Genomic DNA, 21,216 nt, shown 5'->3' with positions numbered 1-21,216 from the left:
ATGTCGTATATTGAAGTATATTAACCTGAAATACCTCTGTCCCAAAGACACTATGTACAGTTTATACCAACACCGTATAGCGGCTGAAATACAAATTACATTCAACACAAAAGTCTCATGTGCTCTCAGAATTACAGCAAAAACAAGATACACAGTTACATTTTCTATCCCATACCTTATACACAGTACGAAAACCTTACCCGCGCCTGTATATACCCACTTCTACAATCACCGCAGACGAAGTCGCGGGTACCAGCTAGTACTCTGTATAATAATAGCACTGACACTGGGGGAGGAGCTCTTGGGAGCGTATATTACTACGTGGGGGCCACTGTGAAGCATGTAATAGTGTGTGGGGGCCACTGTGAAGCCCGTTATACACTAACCATATTCTTAAAGGGATTCTACCACTAAAACACTTTTTTTTCTAGTTACCACGTCGGAATAGCCTTTAAAAAGGCTATTCGTCTCTTACCTGTGGAAGTGATCTCCGCCGCGCCGTTCGTTCAAAATACCGGTTTGTACCGGTATACTAATTAGTTCTCTCGCAGCGATGGGGGCGTCCTCATCGCAGGAGCAGCGATGGGGGCGTCCCCATTGCAGCTCGAAAACCGACCGCAGCGACGCCTCTCTGGTCTTCGGTGTCCTCCCCTTGCTTCTTCAGCGTACTGTCGGACGCCTGCGCAGTACGCTCTGTTCGACGAAGATTGCCGGGCACCGCACTTTCGCGCATGCGCAGTACGTTCGGCAATCTTCGCCGAACAGAGAGCATACTGCGCAGGCGTCCGACAGACGCTGAAGAGGCAAGGGGAGGATACAGAAGACCAGAGAGGCGGCGCTGCGGTCGGTTTTCGAGCTGCAATGGGGACGCCCCCATCGCTGCGAGAGAACTAATTAGCATACCGGTACAAACCGGTATTTTACACGAACGGCGCGGCGGAGAGCACTTCCACAGGTAAGAGACGAATAGCCTTTTTAAAGGCTGTTCCGACGTGGTAACTAGAAAAAAAAAGTGTTTTAGTGGTAGAATCCCTTTAATAACTGCAGTTGTGGGAACTAAAACCATATCCCTTTCAAGTATCTGAGATATCGCTGCAGCATTCGTAACCACCACCATCAAGAATTTGCTCTAGGGAGGGGGTAGGAGGTTCTGGACTAAAGTTTGCACCGGGGCCCATAAGACTTTAGTTACGCCACTGGTCATATAAAACCCCATTCACATGCACTGCAAAATATACTGCTACAGATACTGCTGGGATTTTGAAGTGCCGTCTACATGTAAATTCACAGAGTTCACAGTAAGAGAATGGTGTAAATTTGGCCAGAATGGTTTTTGCTTTGTCAGACGCACAGATTATCTAAAAAGACAGATCTCAAGAATGGAGGTCAGATAGTGCCCTAGCAGTGGTTGGCAAACTTGTCCAATTTCCAATCATTTCTATAGGACAGTAGGAGAATGTCATTCTGACAGTTCCACAGAACTTCCCCATGCTTGCTGGAGCATTCACACCACCTTTCAATTCATATGAAGCACTTGAAAGCGCTGTCAGACCCTCAGTGATCAAGCCTTTTGGATAGGAATAAGTGGCATCAGTTGAAAATAATAACTGAACCAATTCCCATTGCCTCTAGCATTCTGTAGAATGAACAGGACAGAGACACCAGTACCTGAAGTTGGCCCTCAGTGATCAATAATGGGCAATCCCAATAACAATTTTAAAATGGATGTCTGCGATCAAAGGTGTAAAAAAGCAAACAATAATAAAAAAAAAAATAATAATAATCTGTAACTCCCTTCTTACCCTGAACCACTGCTCTTGTGCTTCCTGCTAGTCTTTGGTTAATCGACTACAAGGATGACATTACATTAGGACTGGAAGATTATGACCTAAAATCAAAATCTTCATTAAATCGGGCATTTTACCTCAATTACGCTGGCAATTATTTAGGTGACGCCACTTTTACAGTATGAGTAAGTATTGGGTGCGATTTGCCCAGCAGTATTGTTCGGACCCAACATGGCTGAACCAGAGCATTATACTCTGAGGTTCGACCGCAGAGAATAATTATCAGGCCCAGATAAGGTGAACAACATAATAAAAGAACATACTGGATCAAGGGTTGCCAATTTTACAATAATTCCAAAAAGTGGTCAGCCTCTATGAAGGATCAGGACCCACCATCAGGGTCCTGAGAACTGCGGTTTTGACCGCACACCACTACATTGTTTAGGGTGTTAGGTAGCCATAGCCTGTTATCATAGGCAGGGTGTTTGAGAATGTCTCCTGATGATTTAGAACAAAAGAAACGCGTTGAGACAATGTAGATTAGACACACTATAGGTGTGAAAAACTTGCTGTGATCCTGAACAAAAGTCAGCAGTGAACACTGAGGCTCTGGGTTATCAATGAGCTTTAGCTTCAGCCTGAGATTAGGGATCACAGACTAGTGACTACCTATCAGTTTAAATGAACTGCTAGATTGTGGGCTGTGTTTGTGTGTTAATGGGATTTGCTCCACATTGTAAATATCTACAGACAATAGGGAAGTCTTGTTTATTCAATATCAAGCTGCAGCTATCACACTCAAGTCCTTATTCACCAGTGTACAGCTTCAAATAGTATTGTGGGGTTAATACAAACGACACATTGTAATCAGTGTTAACACTCTATAGACTGTCCTCTGGTTTGCTGGATGAGAGGTATATAGTATATAGTGTGCAGCAAGTGTAATCTCAGTCACAGGGAGACGTGTGAAGCATTTGTTAGAAACACACCCTGTGAGTTTGGGAGAAATTTAATTCACTCTTATTCAATCTGTAGAGTGGATAGACACACTTACACATATGCCCTTTGCAAGAATTATAGGGGCCGAATACTGTGTTGGGGTATTTTAATTTTTTTAAAAATATTATAAATAAAGGTTACGTTTTATCCTATTTAGTGGGGGTGCCCCCTTTTTGGAATTATTGAACAACATAATAAAAACTAAATCTGTGAGTCACAACCCCATGTGAACTGTGTCTTAGTGGTCCCTGACATTAGCCAGAATATTGGAAGACAGTCCAAACAAAACTGCAGTTGGATCCTCAAGAACCGAAATAATCAACGTATACGTGACTACTGCAACCAATCACTTCTACACCGCAGAGGCCAGAAGACTGCCGCAGTAACAAGTTATCTACTTTGTTGTTTTATATATTTATTGCCCGCCTTTGTCCAAATTTTTCATAGTCTTTGCCAATCCTTGTAACAAATTCAGCATTCTGATCATATCAATCACATAAACCAACTAATACCTTAACTCTCGTTCTTCATGCTGGGTAATGAGGTTACTGTAGAAGTTTTCCAGCGTCATCTTTGTCATGGTAACACGTTCTTTTGTGTGGTTGCTCATAGGGAAACATGGAGTTTGCTCCGTCATAGCCATGTCTGTGGAGAGAAGAATATGTCTAACATTATGTTTTATAGTTGCACTCCATGAAGACAAAACATAACTGTGCGATGTTACCACACTGTCCGAGTTGCTCAACCCAGCGGTCACAGCAGTTACAGTAATAAAGGGGAGAAATATTATGTATAATATATTCCTTGCACGGAAGATATAATTATATATATATATATCTTCTGTGCAAGGACACTTATGTGTACCAGTATCAGCATGTGTCTATTTTATGAAGTAAGAATTATTAAGTCACTGTATAGATATGCACACTGGATCAAGCATATCCATCTGTAGCTCTGCTTTTAACCACATCCACATAGGCCACACCTATAGCTCACACCCGGAACATAAAGTAGAAATATACGCTGTACTATATATATACTGCAACACAGCTTCAACATAACCAGTGCCATATAATGTCCAGGTGCACTGCATCCGAATGACTAGTGACATACAGAACGTGCAATAATAATGTTATACATCTCTAACATAACTGCATAGCATAAAGTGTGCACTGACCAGATAAAACCAAACAGACCTATGACACCCACTGAAGGTCTTCACTGCCTCAGAACACCATTTACGTGACGGTTTTGGAGACTAGAGCATGTCTATTATACCTACATAAATGCCAGTGGTATAACTGAAGCAGAAAGTCCACAGTGGCTTCCTTTCTGTTAGAAGCATTGCGGGAAAAAACGTGACTGATAAGTCTCCTGATAAGCCACAATACCAGAATCGGGACATTGATACCGATACTTCGTGGAGTACCAGAATTCTCAATGTCAAAGTAATACTCCCCCTCCCCACCATAGTGCAATATGTTCCATTCACACAGCTCTATTCAGTCTGGAAAATACAGCCGATACACAGAAAGTTTCATGAATGAAACACAGTCAGTTTGGAGCAATGGTTATGTGAGGGCACAAACAAGTAATAGGAACAATGCAGAAACCCTGTCTATACGAGAGTGGCGGTTCTGAGGAAATAAAGCACAGCTCTTATGACTTGAATAGGAGTGGTGCTGCATTCACTCCCTGTACAATAGAAGTTTCCATCACCCGAAGGTTATAATACAGCTGATCTGAGCAGGGTCTGAATGTCGGAACACCACAGATCACATGCCGATGACCTATCCTGTGGTTAGGTCATCAGTATGGAAATCAATTTAGGGCCGGACACCCCTTTAACACTTGCAGAATTTGAGATCTGCAGATGCCAATCCCAAGCAGCATTTTTCACTAAGAATCACTCTGGATCTATAAGGGACGGAAATTCTTATCATAATGATAATCCCTAATACACCAACAGAAAGATATCACTGAGAAGAAATGAGCCATGTTTTCTAATCCTAGATAACCCCTTTAAGCCTGCAGGTCTTGCTCTCTATCTTCCATATCATCCGCTTCCATGATCCTCCTCAGCTTCTACGTCCTAGTCTTTCATTCTCCTTTTCTTAAATCCTGCTCGGAGCCTCCTCCTCAACTTACTTGTCCTCTTATTTCATCCTCCAGTCCTCAGACACACTGATAGTGTCCTTCATTCTTAGACTCCACATCCTCTTTCACCATGTCCTTCATTATTCCAAGCCTATGTCCTCCTAACTCTCTGTATGCCCCTCCACACTTCACATCCTTAGGTCTCATTCGCTACTAGTACCCCCAGGTAGTCATCCTGCTCCACTAGTGCCCCATCTCCAGAACAGATCACTTATCATTTGTAGCAACAGAACCAACACTGATGCCTGCGCCCCACAACAGCCTAGGTCACTGCTCTTATTTGGGCAGCACAGGACCACAGGTACAAGAACTGCACAGCACAATAACTCTAGGTTCAGACCTGCGCTTGGGTTTCAGTTCTTCAGATCTGTTTGAGGACCCAAAAAACAGCAGTTACCTGTGAAAACCCGCAGAACCCATAAACTGGAATGGGGTCTGCCGTGATTCCATCTGAAAAACACGGACACAAAAGTCCTGATTTCATTTTTCAAATGGATTTGGGAACAGAATCCCCGAATAGATACCAAGTACTGGTGTGAACGCAGTAGCAAAGACACAGGCATCAGTGTGTGCCACTCGTGCATGCCCTCATAAAAAAGTTTGCTTGGCGTGCTAGTTTTTATTCCCTTTCTGCAGATCAGGTATATGGTGGTGTCTTTTGGAGGTACGGGGTTGGAACACTTTCATTATGGGGCATGTAGCTGGAAACGGTTGAAAAACACTGCCCTATGACAAGCACATGCAAACCATCAAAGTGGAAGAAAGTAAATAAGCGGGAATTTAGGAAAGCAGTGGCCATTATACCTTCCAATACCCTGGAAGTGTTTAGTATGTGATACACGTTTCATTTCTGTTTACTATTTGCGGTCAGTGGAATACAATTGCATGTTTCTAGGTGATTCATACAGCATATATCATATGTTGGGTGCGCACAGAGCCCAAGCAAAAGGCTCTGTCTACTGTATAGTGGAGGTTTAGGAGCACTGCAGCTCTGCTCCCAAATTAATAGGAGTCAAATGAGACATCTTAAGCATTGCCCCAAGACTCAGACTGTTTTATAGAATCATATCTTATCTTGGCAATAATATTTTCACCCATGAGCCTTCTGTTTTCACTATGTCTAGGTGTGTGCACGTTCCTGTCATCTACGTGGGTGTATCTAAACAAACCTCCCCTCACTAAAACACAGCAAGTCTCTCAAGAGCCCCGGAGCATTCCACACAGGTCAGCAATTGCTAAAGAAAATGCTGGCAACGTAGCGTGACCTTACCTCCTAGTTAACCATTGCTACCAAGAAAAACAACAACAACACACTCATAATGCTAGTGCTAAAAGAGCAACTCAACACACAAACTGTCACGGTAAATGCTTTTATCTGCTTTATGTCTATCACACAACACCCCCCCCCCCTTATATGGCCTAATAGTCTATCAAGACTGCTTCTAGTAACCAAACACAAAAAGCCATCATGTATATTTTACTGGGGTACGACTAGAGTGACAGAGACTAGTGCTGTTCTTCAAAGAGTAGACTGTGGACAGCACTTAGTTATTTTTAAAACTTTTTAGAAATTAAGACAATAAGCTATTGCAGGAAAAGTGCAAGACAGTCACTGCCCTAGCAACATTGTTTGTCCTTACTGGACCAGGATGTGACCATGTGCCAAGAGAGCGGAGGACAATATAACTGTGCTCTAAGCAGGTGTACACTATGCAGAACTGCATCCACTCTGCAGCATGTATGGAAAACCTGGACTAAAGTAAAACAAAAATATATTGTGGAATGTGAGATTGGGGGAAAGTGAGGAAGATAATACTGTATAGTCTGAAGGAAAGGGGCGGCACTACTGGAACAGCAGGTCTAAGAGGGCAGGGGAGGCCTTGCTGCCAGAGAATTTGTGTAGTCACAATTGGAGGAAGTAAGAAGGAGGACCTGCTGTGAATACTGGAAAGGAGACGAAGACAACTTACTAGCATTCAGGTTTAAAAAGGTTATCCAGTTTCTAAAACTATTGATGAGCTATCCTAAGGATAGCTTATCAATATCAGATCTGTGAGGGTCAGACAGCTGAGACCCCCACAAGTCCACTGTGCAGGGACATTGTGGCTGGTGGTTATGTTTACATGCCAGTAGCTGCATTGCTCACATGCCATACAAAGTCCAGCAGCAAGTTTTGGTACTGCCCCACTGAAGTCTATAGTACCAAAACATGCTGCTATATAAAGTATGGCGAGTAGGTAAACATTACTGGGAGCTGCACTGTCCCTGAATAGCAGATCTGTCGCGATCCAAGCTGTTGGACCCAAGCAGAACTAATACGAATAACCTATCCCAAGGATCCTATCCTACTATTATAAATGTGATACATAGATACAGTGGCGGCCAAAAAAACGCACCATTTCACAAAATGTAATGATAGTCTTTTTCCATTTCTATCCTCTTCTCTCTTGGATGACGAGTATTTAGCAATTTTGTACATGTCACGTGACATTTTTCAGTCGATTTCGCAGAAGGAGGTATACTAACAGGGACTCAATTTATAAGCATCACATACATTTGACAAAATCCACTGGTGGTGCATTTTTTTTTGGCCGCCACTGTAGTTTGCAACCATCGCTTAACACACATATTAAACTGCTCTTGGCAGCACGCTGATAAAGCCAGGTCTGTTATCTGTCTATGCAAACACACAGCTAACCCTCAGTCCATTCTGTACATGCATTTGCATATTATCTGATCAGCTCCAAGCAACATCCTGACACACTGGATGGGAAAGCAGCTTCAATCCAAATTGGCAGTTTGCTAATTTTAAACACGCTGGAAAAAATAAAATTAATTTATCGCAAAATTCTAAAACAACGAGAGCTATGACCAGCTCTAACCAGAAGTCAACAGAGTTCTCCTCAAGCGGAGCTGAGGAGGATCATCGTCGCCAACAACACAATCATTATATCACTTTCCAGCGAGCTGCTGAGATGCCAGAACAATCACAGGCACGGTGCAATGAACAAGTTCAGCGGCAGGCCAGCTTGAGAGCTTCTGAAATGCCGGAACAGACAAACCATCGTCAGCAGCAATTTGCTGAATATAGGCGGATCATCGACGCCAACTACACGCAGACAAAGTCTCAGGCAGAAGCTAGTAGGTTATAAGTATTGGAACCTGGATAACTCCTAAAGATGAGACTATGCAATGCGCCCCTTTTTCCACCTCAATAATTACATAAGCATAAATTTAGATCCAGTAATAAAGTGATACATAACCCCGTGCCATTCATTGTGTTTGAATTAAATGGGTTGTCCAGCTTCAGACAAACGTTATAGTTTATATAATGAGAAACTGCACAATTTTCTAGTATACTTTCTGTGTCAATTCCTTGTGGTATTCTAGATCTCTGCTTGCTGTCATTCTTTGTTTAGTCCCATTAGATAAAAATCTGTCCACAATCATGTGACAGACAGTCCCAGACATCTAAGCCATGCACCAGAGTGTTCATCACATGACTGTGGACTGATATTCATCCAATTGGACTAAACAAAGAACACGTTTGGTACAGTATGGCTCCACACCTACAATTCATTGATTTCTATTCAGATGGCCATGGTCAGTCCGGGAAAAGCAGATGGCACACAGACCATGTTTCACAGATGGAACATAGGCATGTGAATAAGCCTTTAGGCTGAAGCCCCACATAGCAAAACACAGCGAAAACAACACAGAGTTTAAATAAATAAATAAAATGCAGAACTTTTCATTGTGTTTTTCCTGTGTTTTTCTCTGTTTGGTTTTCCCCCTATTAAATCTATAGGGAAACAGTTTGCTATTCCACAACTGAAGTTAACATGCTCCATCTTTTACAAAAAACACTTGTATTTGAAGCCGCACTTGACTGACTCAGAAAACTGCAGCAAAATCTTTATTTTTTTTAAAAAAAAGCGTTTCTGTAACATGAAGCCTTTCCCTAGAAAATCTGTCATAGCAATTTGGGACACTTAACCATCCACAGGTCCGTGTATATGTGCCGGACCTCAAGCACACACGCAATAAACCTAGGATGTACATACCCAGCTATAAGAATGGCACAGACACCAGAGAGGAGTCCGATGAGACTCACTGGACTCACCTCCAGGTAAGTATAAAGCTTTTTTAATACAGCTACGGACCTGTGGATCGATTAGTGTCCTAAACTGTTCTGATAGGTTCCCTTTAAACAAATGCTTAATCCGCTCAGGGGGGCCTTAACCTTAAATCAGTCATTGGTGGGCACTCCAAACCCTTCCAGGCATAGCTGGAAATCATTATTTTTGGCTTTTATTTTTTGTTCCACGCCTTTCAATAAATGTTTTGGTTTTTTTACAATTTTTCTTTTTGGTGGCTTTTGGTATGTTTTTGTTTTTTTGTTACCTTCAAGTATGTTTGTTTCAATATAGAAGGAAGGATATTGGCTGAAAAAAACAAAACCAGAGCATAGTGTGGTTTGCAAGACCATTACAAGCACCCACTGTTTGAAGAGCGTTAACAGTACTCCCTACTCACTGACAATCTTAGGCTAGAGGTACAAAATGGCCGTGTAAAACATCCGTGAGTGAGTAAAATTTGTTATTTTAGGCAATTGCATTTTACAAAGGTTTTTTCACATTGTGGGGTTGCTACGTCCCTAACCCCCGATAAGTGGAAAGGTTACCTGCATTAAAGAAAAAATAATAATAATTGAAGCCTTACATAGACTGCATTTTTTTTCTTGTTGTTTCTTAAAACATTTTCTAGTTACTTTTTTTTTGCCCCAAAATGCAGCACGATGTGGTCTGGGAGATTTTTTTCCCCCCTAGGAGTTTTCCAATAGATTTAATAAAAAATAAAAAGCCTGAGGGGTTCTGCCTCAAAATAAAAGACAGATTCCACCTCTCATTGTTTTCAATGGGAAGCAGAGACTGAAGCAGGAAGCCAAAAAATATAAGCATCCCGCTTAGCCTTGCCATGAATTCCGTGGCTGATTTGGCCCGAGTGTCCATGGCACTAGACACCCCACTGATTAGGATCACATGGAGAGAAAGCTACGGCAGAAAGTCAAAGCTTTGCTCCACCTATCCACCAAGGGTTGAAAAATCTGTCCACCTAAAATTCCTCTTCATTTGCTGCTTTCTGAACATACCCTTAGGATATGTCCACAAAGAAAGTCCGCTGCCGACTTGCACTAGTCAGTAGGAGATTTTATGGCTTTCATCCTTTCCATTGAAGTTGCTACTAAAATATCAAACACAACTCACTCACTTGCCCTGATCTGTGGCTCCCCAGGTGAGGTGAAACTACAATGTCCAGGCACAAGGTACTAGAAGGGCACACTGGGAGTTGTAGTTTTACAACAGTTGGAGAACAAGGGCCAACAAGATGACTTGTCCCAGATCATACAGATGTTCAAGCCATAAGAACCCACAAACAGCCACAGACAGTCATACTTCACAGAGTTAATAGTAAAACGAAAACAAGGCGACATCCCGAGCCAGGGCTGTAGCAGCAAAGCACCGGACTGCCAGCACTGCCGCCCTACCTAGATGTGGCCCCACAGTAAACTTGTATAATCACTAGTCGGTAATTACCCTCCCCCGTGTAATGCTTGTTTTGGATCAGTCCACACAGCAACTCCTTGTCTTTACAGAACAAACCATAAGAGCTAAGGGGTGACTGCTACAAACAGTGTAAGAGGCACTGGTATTGGCTGCTCACTTCTCGCTCTCTCCTCAGTCAGTACACGGTTAGTAGAGTCTAGTACGTTTCCTGTATCAGACTGGTAAAGCTAATAGTATACTCCTCGCTGTATACCGTCCTGTACTCACCGGCCGAGCTTCTCTAAAGTTACCGTAGGTGCTAGAGTCTTGTAAGCTGAAGGACCTTTGATGATGTCATGACCATGTGATCAGTCACGTGTGCAGGAGGAGTTGAACTCCTGTCTGTGCTGCTGGAGGAGCTTCATTCACTGATGAAGGTGCCGTCAGCAGGTAGCAGAGATGTGAGAAAAATGTCAGTATGGCCGCTAGCACACACAGCCCTGAACCTCACACACTGACCTCTACACTGCACATGTCTCCCTCTCACCATTCTGCACTGTACACATTACACTGCACATGTCTCCCTCTCACCATTCTGCACTGTACACATTACACTGCACATGTCTCCCTCTCACCATTCTGTACTGTACACATTACACTGCACATGTCTCCCTCTCACCATTCTGTACTGTACACATTACACTGCACATGTCTCCCTCTCACCATTCTGCACTGTACACATTACACTGCACATGTCTCCCTCTCACCATTCTGTACTGTACACATTACACTGCACATGTCTCCCTCTCACCATTCTGCACTGTACACATTACACTGCACATGTCTCCCTCTCACCATTCTGTACTGTACACATTACACTGCACATGTCTCCCTCTCACCATTCTGCACTGTACACATTACACTGCACATGTCTCCCTCTCACCATTCTGTACTGTACACATTACACTGCACATGTCTCCCTCTCACCATTCTGCACTGTACACATTACACTGCACATGTCTCCCTCTCACCATTCTGTACTGTACACATTACACTGCACATGCCTCCCTCTCACCATTCTGTACTGTACACATTACACTGCACATGTCTCCCTCTCACCATTCTGCACTGTACACATTACACTGCACATGTCTCCCTCTCACCATTCTGCACTGTACACATTACACTGCACATGTCTCCCTCTCACCATTCTGTACTGTACACATTACACTGCACATGCCTCCCTCTCACCATTCTGTACTGTACACATTACACTGCACATGTCTCCCTCTCACCATTCTGTACTGTACACATTACACTGCACATGTCTCCCTCTCACCATTCTGCACTGTACACATTACACTGCACATGTCTCCCTCTCACCATTCTGCACTGTACACATTACACTGCACATGTCTCCCTCTCACCATTCTGCACTGTACACATTACACTGCACATGTCTCCCTCTCACCATTCTGCACTGTACACATTACACTGCACATGTCTCCCTCTCACCATTCTGTACTGTACACATTACACTGCACATGTCTCCCTCTCACCATTCTGTACTGTACACATTACACTGCACATGTCTCCCTCTCACCATTCTGCACTGTACACATTACACTGCACATGTCTCCCTCTCACCATTCTGTACTGTACACATTACACTGCACATGTCTCCCTCTCACCATTCTGCACTGTACACATTACACTGCACATGTCTCCCTCTCACCATTCTGCACTGTACACATTACACTGCACATGTCTCCCTCTCACCATTCTGCACTGTACACATTACACTGCACATGTCTCCCTCTCACCATTCTGTACTGTACACATTACACTGCACATGTCTCCCTCTCACCATTCTGTACTGTACACATTACACTGCACGTCTCCCTCTCACCATTCTGCACTGTACACATTACACTGCACATGTCTCCCTCTCACCATTCTGTACTGTACACATTACACTGCACATGTCTCCCTCTCACCATTCTGTACTGTACACATTACACTGCACATGTCTCCCTCTCACCATTCTGTACTGTACACATTACACTGCACATGTCTCCCTATCACCAATCACACATTACACTGCACATGTCTCCCTCTCACCATTCTGCACTGTACACATTACACTGCACATGTCTCCCTCTCACCATTCTGCACTGTACACATTACACTGCACATGTCTCCCTCTCACCATTCTGTACTGTACACATTACACTGCACATGTCTCCCTCTCACCATTCTGCACTGTACACATTACACTGCACATGTCTCCCTCTCACCATTCTGCACTGTACACATTACACTGCACGTCTCCCTCTCACCATTCTGCACTGTACACATTACACTGCACATGTCTCCCTCTCACCATTCTGCACATAACACTGCACATGTCTCCCTATCACCATTCTGCACTGTACACATTACACTGCACATGTCTCCCTCTCACCATTCTGCACTGTACACATTACACTGCACATGTCTCCCTCTCACCATTCTGTACTGTACACATTACACTGCACATGTCTCCCTCTCACCATTCTGCACTGTACACATTACACTGCACGTCTCCCTCTCACCATTCTGCACATAACACTGCACATGTCTCCCTATCACCATTCTGCACTGTACACATTACACTGCATATGTCTCCCTCTAACCATTCTACACTGCACATGTCTCCCTATCACCATTCTGCACATAACACTGCACATGCCTCCCTATCACCAGAAGACTGGTTTCCAGAAGGAGCCCAACTCCAGAGAGGGAGTGCTGCTTGTGACCTGCAGGATCAGGTGGACTGGACCAGTTAGAGACAGACAGGAGGTCTATCCATGAGAACTAGAATCCAGAAGGAGCCCAACTCCAGAGTGAGAGTGCTACTGTTGACCTGCAGGAGCAGGTAGAAGGTGGACCAGTTAGAGACAGACAGGAGCTCTGTCCCAAGAGGACTGGAATCCAAAAGGGACATGGTTAAGCTGAGTGTGAGCCACACTGGTGAGAAGAAACCTCAGAAAAGTATCTTGCACCCAATAGATTATAAAAAATTGAGAGTCTTCAGTAGTTGATACCTTTTTTAATGCTAACTAAAAATGAAGACAGATTGCAATCTTTCAAGGCTCTAGGCCTATTCTTCTTTATATTTCATATCCACTGGCTAACACAGTACAAAGATATTTTTTGCTTATACTCAATAGATTAGTGAGGGTTCAAGAAGTGAGGTATTGCCCTATGTGTGGGCTAGGCTGTTTGTTATTTTCTGTTCCTGTTATAACCTGAATAAAGCCACTTATTTTGGATCGCATTACCTGATCTGTTGTTTATTTGGCACTCAGCGCCACTAACATCTCTTTAAATCCAGGAAAACCGCTTACCTTTGGTGCTAAGTTACCCCCAATTGTCACAAACCGAAGAAGTTGTTTGGAACAACCTCTCTGTCAAGTTCATTCAAAAACTGTGTGCAGGTCGCACCAAATATTCATGTTCTTAAAATATCTCTTTGGTTTGTTTTAATCACTTCCGGACCGCCCTTAGACTATAAACGTCCAGGAAGTGGTTGCCTAGTTCTGACAGGACGTACCGGTACGTCCAATCAGAACACAGCAGCTGCACGGAGATCGTGCAGCTACTGAACCTGGGAGCCGGCTGTAACTTCAGCCAGAGCTCCCAGAGAGAAGACAGGGAAGGTTTATTCCCATCCCTGTCTTCTCGATCGCTGTGTATACAGCGCTCAATGAGCGCTGTATACACGGCCATGGGCGCCGCCATGATGCGGACGCCATCTGACCCGGCGGTCACGTGATCTGCCGGGAGCAGCAGTTCTACAGGACCCAGATCAGCTCTGTATACCGTGTATAGCAGGAGGCTGTATTCCTCCTGCAACTGAGGCTAAATGTACCAGCCTCAGTTGCAGGGGAAATCAGCCTCCAATACAAAAAAAAAAAAAGTGTTCAGATGTCCCCAAAGGTCTCTTATCACCTTATGGAGACGCAATCTAAAAAAAAAATATATATAATAAAAAAGGTTTAAAAAATGTAAATAAAATAATAAAAAATAATAATACGCTAATAAAACGCCATTATTAAAGGTTATAGCCCCACCCCCGACGACACCATACAAAATAAAAATTACCGTAACGGAGAGGAAAAACTATTTTAAGTTTTTCAGTGACACTTTGTGTTATTAAATGTAAAAAAATTAATAACCAGACACAATTTCCCTCCTATTTTGTTTATATTTTCCCGGATATAAAAAAAAATTAAAACACATTCAAAAATAAAAACAACATAAAAATAAAGCCCTATGTGTCCCCGAAAAAAGAAGCAAAAATTAGTTGACTGAGACATACGAGAAAAATGTTACAGCCCTCAAAACCGCACATACAAAATAAACCTAAAATGTGTCTGGTCCTGGACCACAAAATGGCCCGGTACTGAAGTGGTTACATTGACAAAAATTAACTATTAGCACCTCTATTTTTGAAGGTATTTTTACTTTATTGCATTTTATCCACACCTGTCTAAAACGTATATATATAAAAATGTTGTTTATATATTTAGATTTATTTATTTTTTCAGAATTTTGGATCTGTTGGATTTTTTTCATTGCTGCTTCATATATAGGGTATAATAATCTAACTGAAGTGTGTAACTAGATGCATTTGAAACCTGTGAATGCAGGCTAGCAAACATGCCGCCTACACCAAGTCCCAAACGAATCTCAAATTGGCAAAACCCTTGGTCAGGCTGATGGTATGTTGGAGTACATTTTTATTTATTTTTTGTAGAATACATTATGTTTAATCAATGTTTATTAAAGATTTTCAAATACAGGGGAAGGGGAAAACAGGAGTAAAGGAAATAGCAATAGGGTTGAGGCTCGCAGGCCTCCCAGGAACAATAACCAGTCGGGGGACCCCCAATCGGCCGAACACATTGCAAAGTAACAAAAAAAACCCTGCATGAAACAAGGCAATAGAATGAAACACAAAAACTACCAGAAAAAACACGGATAGACAAAGGGAAACAACGAGGGACAGACAACCAAAGGGGAGCACGAGGACACCACAGACAAGGAGACTAGGACAAGAGAGACAGAAGGGGAGGGAGGGCAGGAGGGGGACCAGACAAGCAAAATCATGAGGAAGAGAACTCAGAAGAGTCTTGGAACATAACCCAGGGCTGCCAAATGCTGTCAAACCTGGAGGGGACCGGAGAGTCCTCCACAACCAGGGCCTGCATTCTCCTGATAAGGAGTAGCTCCTGCAGAAATTTGAGCATAGTAGGCGGAACAGTACTGCGCCAGTGTCTAGGGATGACAGCCCTGGCGGCCGAGAGGAAGTGCCGCAAAAGGTCTTTTTTGATCTTGAAAATCTTGCCAGGGAGAACTGAGAGGAGGGTTACCTGTGGCGACGCGGTCACATAGAGTACAGAGAGAAAACCACCTCCCAGAAGGGTTGAATGGCATCGCAGTCCCACCATATGCGGAGCATAGTGCCCCTCTCGGAACCACAGCACCAACACCTATCAGAGACAGTCTGGAAGATCTGGTGGAGGACGTCAGGACACCTGTACCAACGTGAGAGAATTTTGAAATTCCTCTCTTGCGCACTGAAGGGCAAGGCCATTTTGTAGATTAAGACTAGTGGCGAGGTCAGCGTTCCAAGACCTAGCGAAAGGAGGAAGTCCAGGGGTGGCATCACTGAGAAGGCCATCGTACAGCAGAGAGATGGCACGCGGAGTAGGGTCTGTGCGTGAAAGGATGGACTCCAGGGCAGACAAGTGAGAGGAGAGGAAGGGCGGCAAAGAGAACTTCCTCAAGAAGGAAGACAATTGGCCGTACTCCAGCCAAGACAGGTGGAGGTCCGGGTGAGCTAAGCACAGTTGGGTAAACGGGGGAAGGGGCGGGTCCCCGGCAACTTGGCGAAGACAAACATTGTTGCCTCTGCACCAACAGAGAAAACGAGCCACAGAACAACCCGGGGGAAATATAGGGTTGTCGAAAAGAGGAGAAAGGGGACCGGGAACACGGGCCAGTCTTCCAGAGGAGCACACCAGATCCCAGGTGCGGAGAAAATGCAAGGACAAAACCAAGTGACCTGACGACTGCAGGCTCGTAGACTACATTATGTTCCTTTAATTGAAGCTTAGATGAACTCTCTGTCAAGAGAAGGTACTACTCACATATGCCTGATTATATTGGCTCTTTCTGACCGCCAGTTTATTGTATCATTCATGGTAATTCTTTTCTTCCCCTTGCTGTTGGTATTATCAGGCCTACGTCCTACATCTTGTTTTCTTCTCTTACTACACAACCCCAGCAGATCAGCAGATTCAGATTTCAATACTATATGCTGACAACACCTAATTATATACCGCTTTCCGAGACATCACCCTTACATAGCTATAGAAAGACAGTGATTGTTTCTAACATCATCTCTTCTCTTTATCTGAAAACTGAACTTCTATGGTCTCATACTATGAAATCTTCCATGTGTGTAACATTTAAGGAAACAATACAAACTCCTGATGCATTGGTACCACACTCCATCTTTGCTCCACTCTCTAAGCCAGTTGTTCTCTTCTATGTGTTGGGGCTGTAACACTGTGGTGGGCACGCCGTACCATGTCTTCTGGGATTGTCCGTTGATAGGGGGGCTTTCGGAGGGAGGTGAAACTGCTGACTGATGCCCTCTTCCTTCAAGGGGTTCCCTTAGATCCGCTAACCTACATCCTGAATCTACCCCCCAGACACTTAGGCAAGAAGACATCTAAGCTTTTTCTGTCTTTGCACAATAGCAACCCCCCTCCCTCCCCGGCGGCAAAATCACAATATTTTACAGTACAGGCTTTATCATAACCTGTGATAAGTTGCTGCAAGAGCAGTGTAATATATTATCCTACTAATATTATAAATGTGAAAATTTGTGTGTTTGTTACTCAATCACGCAAAAACGACTGAACGGATTTCAATGAAATTTGGCACCACACAAACTTTCACATTTATAATATTAGTAGGATAGGATACATCCCAATAGAAAGTCTACCACAGAGCCCCAAAGAAAGCTCTAAAATACAGAGAAGGTCTGCCTCAGAGCCTGTAAATACAGTGCCTGCTTCGAGATATATATATGAATAACACCAGTCACTGCTTCCCATATATCTGTCAGCCAAGACTTTATATGCAGTGACTCTATATTCATGTTCCCAATGTAAATATTGTTACTATGTGCGATGATGCTGCCACCTGCTGGTTTTACTGGTTTTATACCTACTAACTATCCATTACAGTATATTCATTAAAAAAAACAAAAAAACTTGATAGTCTTCAGTAGTTGATACCTTTTTAATGGCTAACTCATAATGATGACAGATTACAACGTTTCGGAACTCTAAACGTTGTAATCTGTCATCATTATGAGTTAGCCATTAAAAAGGTATCAACTACTGAAGACTATCAAGTTTTTTTGTTTTTTTTATATTTCCAACCCACTGGCTAATACGGTACGAAAACAAACATTTTCCTTATAGTATATTCATTGAGATGTATAACATAGTGGATCATTAGAACACCTATGTAAAAAACCCAGAGCATTATTAATAAGGAGCACTATTTACAGGGGGTATACAAGGAGGTTATTAATTTAAAAATGCACTTGATGCACTTGGTGGGTACTATTCATTGGGGGGGGGGGGTTATATTATCCTACTAATATTATAAATGTGAAAGTATGTGTGTTTGGATGTTAAAAACCACTCAACCGATTTGGCTCAAATTTTCAACAAACATAGTTCCTAGGCAGGATTGAACGATAGGCTACTTTTCGTCACAATCACAGGCATACGTTTTTGCCAGGACCCCCACAAAACCACAACTCATACCACCAGCTCTGCAATCCCACACACTCTTTAGCATAGCAAGCCACAAACTCCCTATTGCCCTCTCGGGCCTAGCTCCTAACCCCAGGCAGGGGAGGAGGCCGAGGCTGGGGTTGCAGGGGTGGGTGCAAAGGGGTCAGGGGGGGGGAAGGGGGGTTGGAAAGGGGACGCAATGACACCTAGACGGGCGAACAGATTTGGCTGAAATTACGCACATACATACCTTGGGTCCCGGATTGAACGATAGGCTACATGGAATTCCCGTACACCACCGCAATTCACTCCCGTGACCAGTGCTTTTCACTTTTGAATTTGCTGCATCCCAGCCCCATCAGCAGCTCACCTGGATGGGTGCCGCTTCTCTATGTGGGCAGAGCTATCAGCCGGCCGGCGTCCACAAGAACATGGCGGCTCTCAGAGGTCCAGAGCGTCCTGAGCTAGCGCCCGTACTCTGGGGCAGCGAGAAGTGCGTACGCTGCCCCACCTGTGTGGGCTTAACACAGGACTGCAGTGCTCTGCCGTGGTCGGACAGGGGCTCGCCTGCGCCGCGGTCTGGAATGCCGGTTCGGCCTGCTGTCCCGTGGCGGCTGCAGGCTCTGGACTCTGCATGTCCATCGGGGATGTCGCCGATGTCTGCTCAGGGCTATCTACAGTGTTATTCGGCCGCAGGAGAAGGGTTGTGACGACAGGCGAGTTATGGGACTTTGCAAAGGGAGAGGGGTGGGGTGTTGGGAGTGAGGAGGTTGCCGGTCCAGTGGGGGAAGCGGGAATGGGGGGGCCTGGGCAGGTAAACCCAGGAGCCCCTGGAAGGGGGACGGGGGCAGGGCCACCACAGCGCCCAGAGATGGAATGGGGGCACATGGCTTGCTGCGGAAGGGGGCCCTCATAGGGACCCCTGTAACATCGGTGCACAGGGAGCCCGAGGTTTGGTGAGGCTGTGGGCACAGGTTGGTGGGGGGAAAGGGGTCACTGGGTAGGTAAGACAGGGAAGGGGGCATGGGGTGGTGGAAAAACGGGGGCACGGGGTAGGTAACACGGGGGAAGGGGGCATGGGGTTGGGGGGGAAGGGACACGGGACTAGGGGGGAAAAGGGGTACAGGGCAGGAGAAAGAAGCGAGCACATGAGGGAGTGGGTAGGAAAAAAGGGGGTTGGCGGGCGCCAGGGGGGAGATGAGGAAAAGGGAGCCGCTGTGGACACAAGGCAAAGGAAGAAGCCTGCGCGGCACTACTGGTGGGTCGCGCAGGGGGTCAGGGTTTCACGAACGAAGTAGCGGGTACTGCTAGTATATATTTTATAATTGGGGGTAGCATTAGGATGGGTGTGCAGGTAAGGACGATGTGGGTCAGGTGCCTTAAAAAGTGAGGAGCCTGAAATGTCTGTGCTGCAAATTTCACAGAGAGTGGAAGAAGAGGTCATGGCGGTCCAGATGATAGAGATGGGAATGTGAACGATTAGAGACGTCACTTATAATTCACTACATGTAACTGCACTGTACTGTATTTATCTAAATCGTCTGCAGAGCCCTGTGTAGAGCCGATGTATACCACTATATGGTCACTAGAGAGATAATATTGTGAAGGTTAGAATTGTGTAATGTATGAAAAACATTGTTATCCTTAAAGGGGCTCTATCAGCAAAATTATGCTGTATGAGCCCCATATATGCGTGAATAGCCTTTAAAAAGGCTATTCAGGCACCGCTAATCTAATTTTAAATCCCCTGCCCGTTTTAAAATAAAACTATAAAAACATATATGTATATCATACCTGAACATGCACGCTCGGCGGTCGTGCACGATCAGACGTCATCTTCGGTCCCTCCTTCCTCTTCTTTCTTCTTCCAGCGACGTCCTCCTCTTCTCCGCCTTTATCTTCTGTTTTTCCGGTGGGTTGTGTTCAAATCCCGCGCGTGCACAGTAGCGCTCCCTCCGCCGCCATTTTTGTTGTAGTTCTAAGTAGCCTTAGAACTACGCGAACATGCACAGAATGCGAACGTCTTCATATCTGGAAGAAAAGAAGATGAAGACGGAGAAGAGCCAGGACAGGAGGACGTCGCTGGAAGAAGAAAGAAGAGGAAGGAGGGACCGCAGATGACGTCGGACCTTGCACGACCGCCCAGTGTGCACGTTCAGGTATCATTTATATACATGTTTTTATAGTTTTATTTTAACCACTTCAGTACCGGGCCAATTTGTGGTCAAGGACCAGACACATTTTAGGTTTATTTTGTATGTGCGGTTTTGAGGGCTGTAACATTTTTCTCGTATATCTCAGTCAACTAATTTTTGCGTCTTTTTTTCGGAGACACATAGGGCTTTATTTTTATGTTGTTTTTATTTTCAAATGTGTTTTAATTTTTTTTATATCCGGGAAAATATAAACAAAATAGGAGGGAAATTGTGTTTGTTTTTCAATTTATTATTATTATTTTATTATTTAATAACACTAAGTGTCACTGAAAAACTGTATAATATAGTTTTTCCTCTCTGTTACGGTAATTTTTATTTTGTATGGTGTCGTCAGGGGGTGGGGCTATAACCTTTAATAACGTCGTTTTATTAGCGTATTATTTTTTATTATTATTATTTTATTTACATTTTTTTTAAACTTTTTTATTATATTTTTATTTTTTTCAGATGGTGTCCCCATAAGGTGATAAGAGACCTTTGGGGACATCTGATCACTTTTTTTTTTGTACTAAAGGCTGATTTCTCCTATAACTGGGGCTGCTACATTTAACCTCAGATACAGGAGGAATCCAGCCTCCTGCACACTGTATATACAGCTTGTTGAGCTGATCTGGGTCCTGTAGGACCCAGCAGCTTTTGCGGATCA

At 44.0% G+C, this 21,216-nt stretch overlaps 1 protein-coding gene across 2 annotated transcripts in view; it reads right to left on the bottom strand.

Moving 5' to 3' along the window:
- The window catches only part of LOC142194808 (serine/threonine-protein kinase 38), a 432,602-nt gene that overhangs the window by 25,283 nt on the left and 386,103 nt on the right, over positions 1 to 21,216 (bottom strand). Inside the window, exons 1-2 of one of the 2 annotated variants that reach the window (XM_075264177.1) lie at positions 10,778 to 10,846; positions 3,299 to 3,431 (exon numbers count right to left, since the gene is read on the bottom strand). In XM_075264177.1, the coding sequence (XP_075120278.1) occupies positions 3,299 to 3,429 (131 nt within the window). In that variant the 5' untranslated portion in view covers positions 3,430 to 3,431; positions 10,778 to 10,846. Of the gene's footprint in view, positions 1 to 3,298; positions 3,432 to 10,777; positions 10,847 to 21,216 lie in introns of those variants that run through there. The other variant, XM_075264178.1, reaches the window with a different exon arrangement.

This window comes from Leptodactylus fuscus, chromosome 2, assembly GCF_031893055.1.
Source record: "Leptodactylus fuscus isolate aLepFus1 chromosome 2, aLepFus1.hap2, whole genome shotgun sequence".
Taxonomy (NCBI): domain Eukaryota; kingdom Metazoa; phylum Chordata; class Amphibia; order Anura; family Leptodactylidae; genus Leptodactylus; species Leptodactylus fuscus.
The sequence above is the reverse complement of the archived record's forward strand: the minus strand, read 5'-3'. Positions and strand labels throughout refer to the sequence as shown.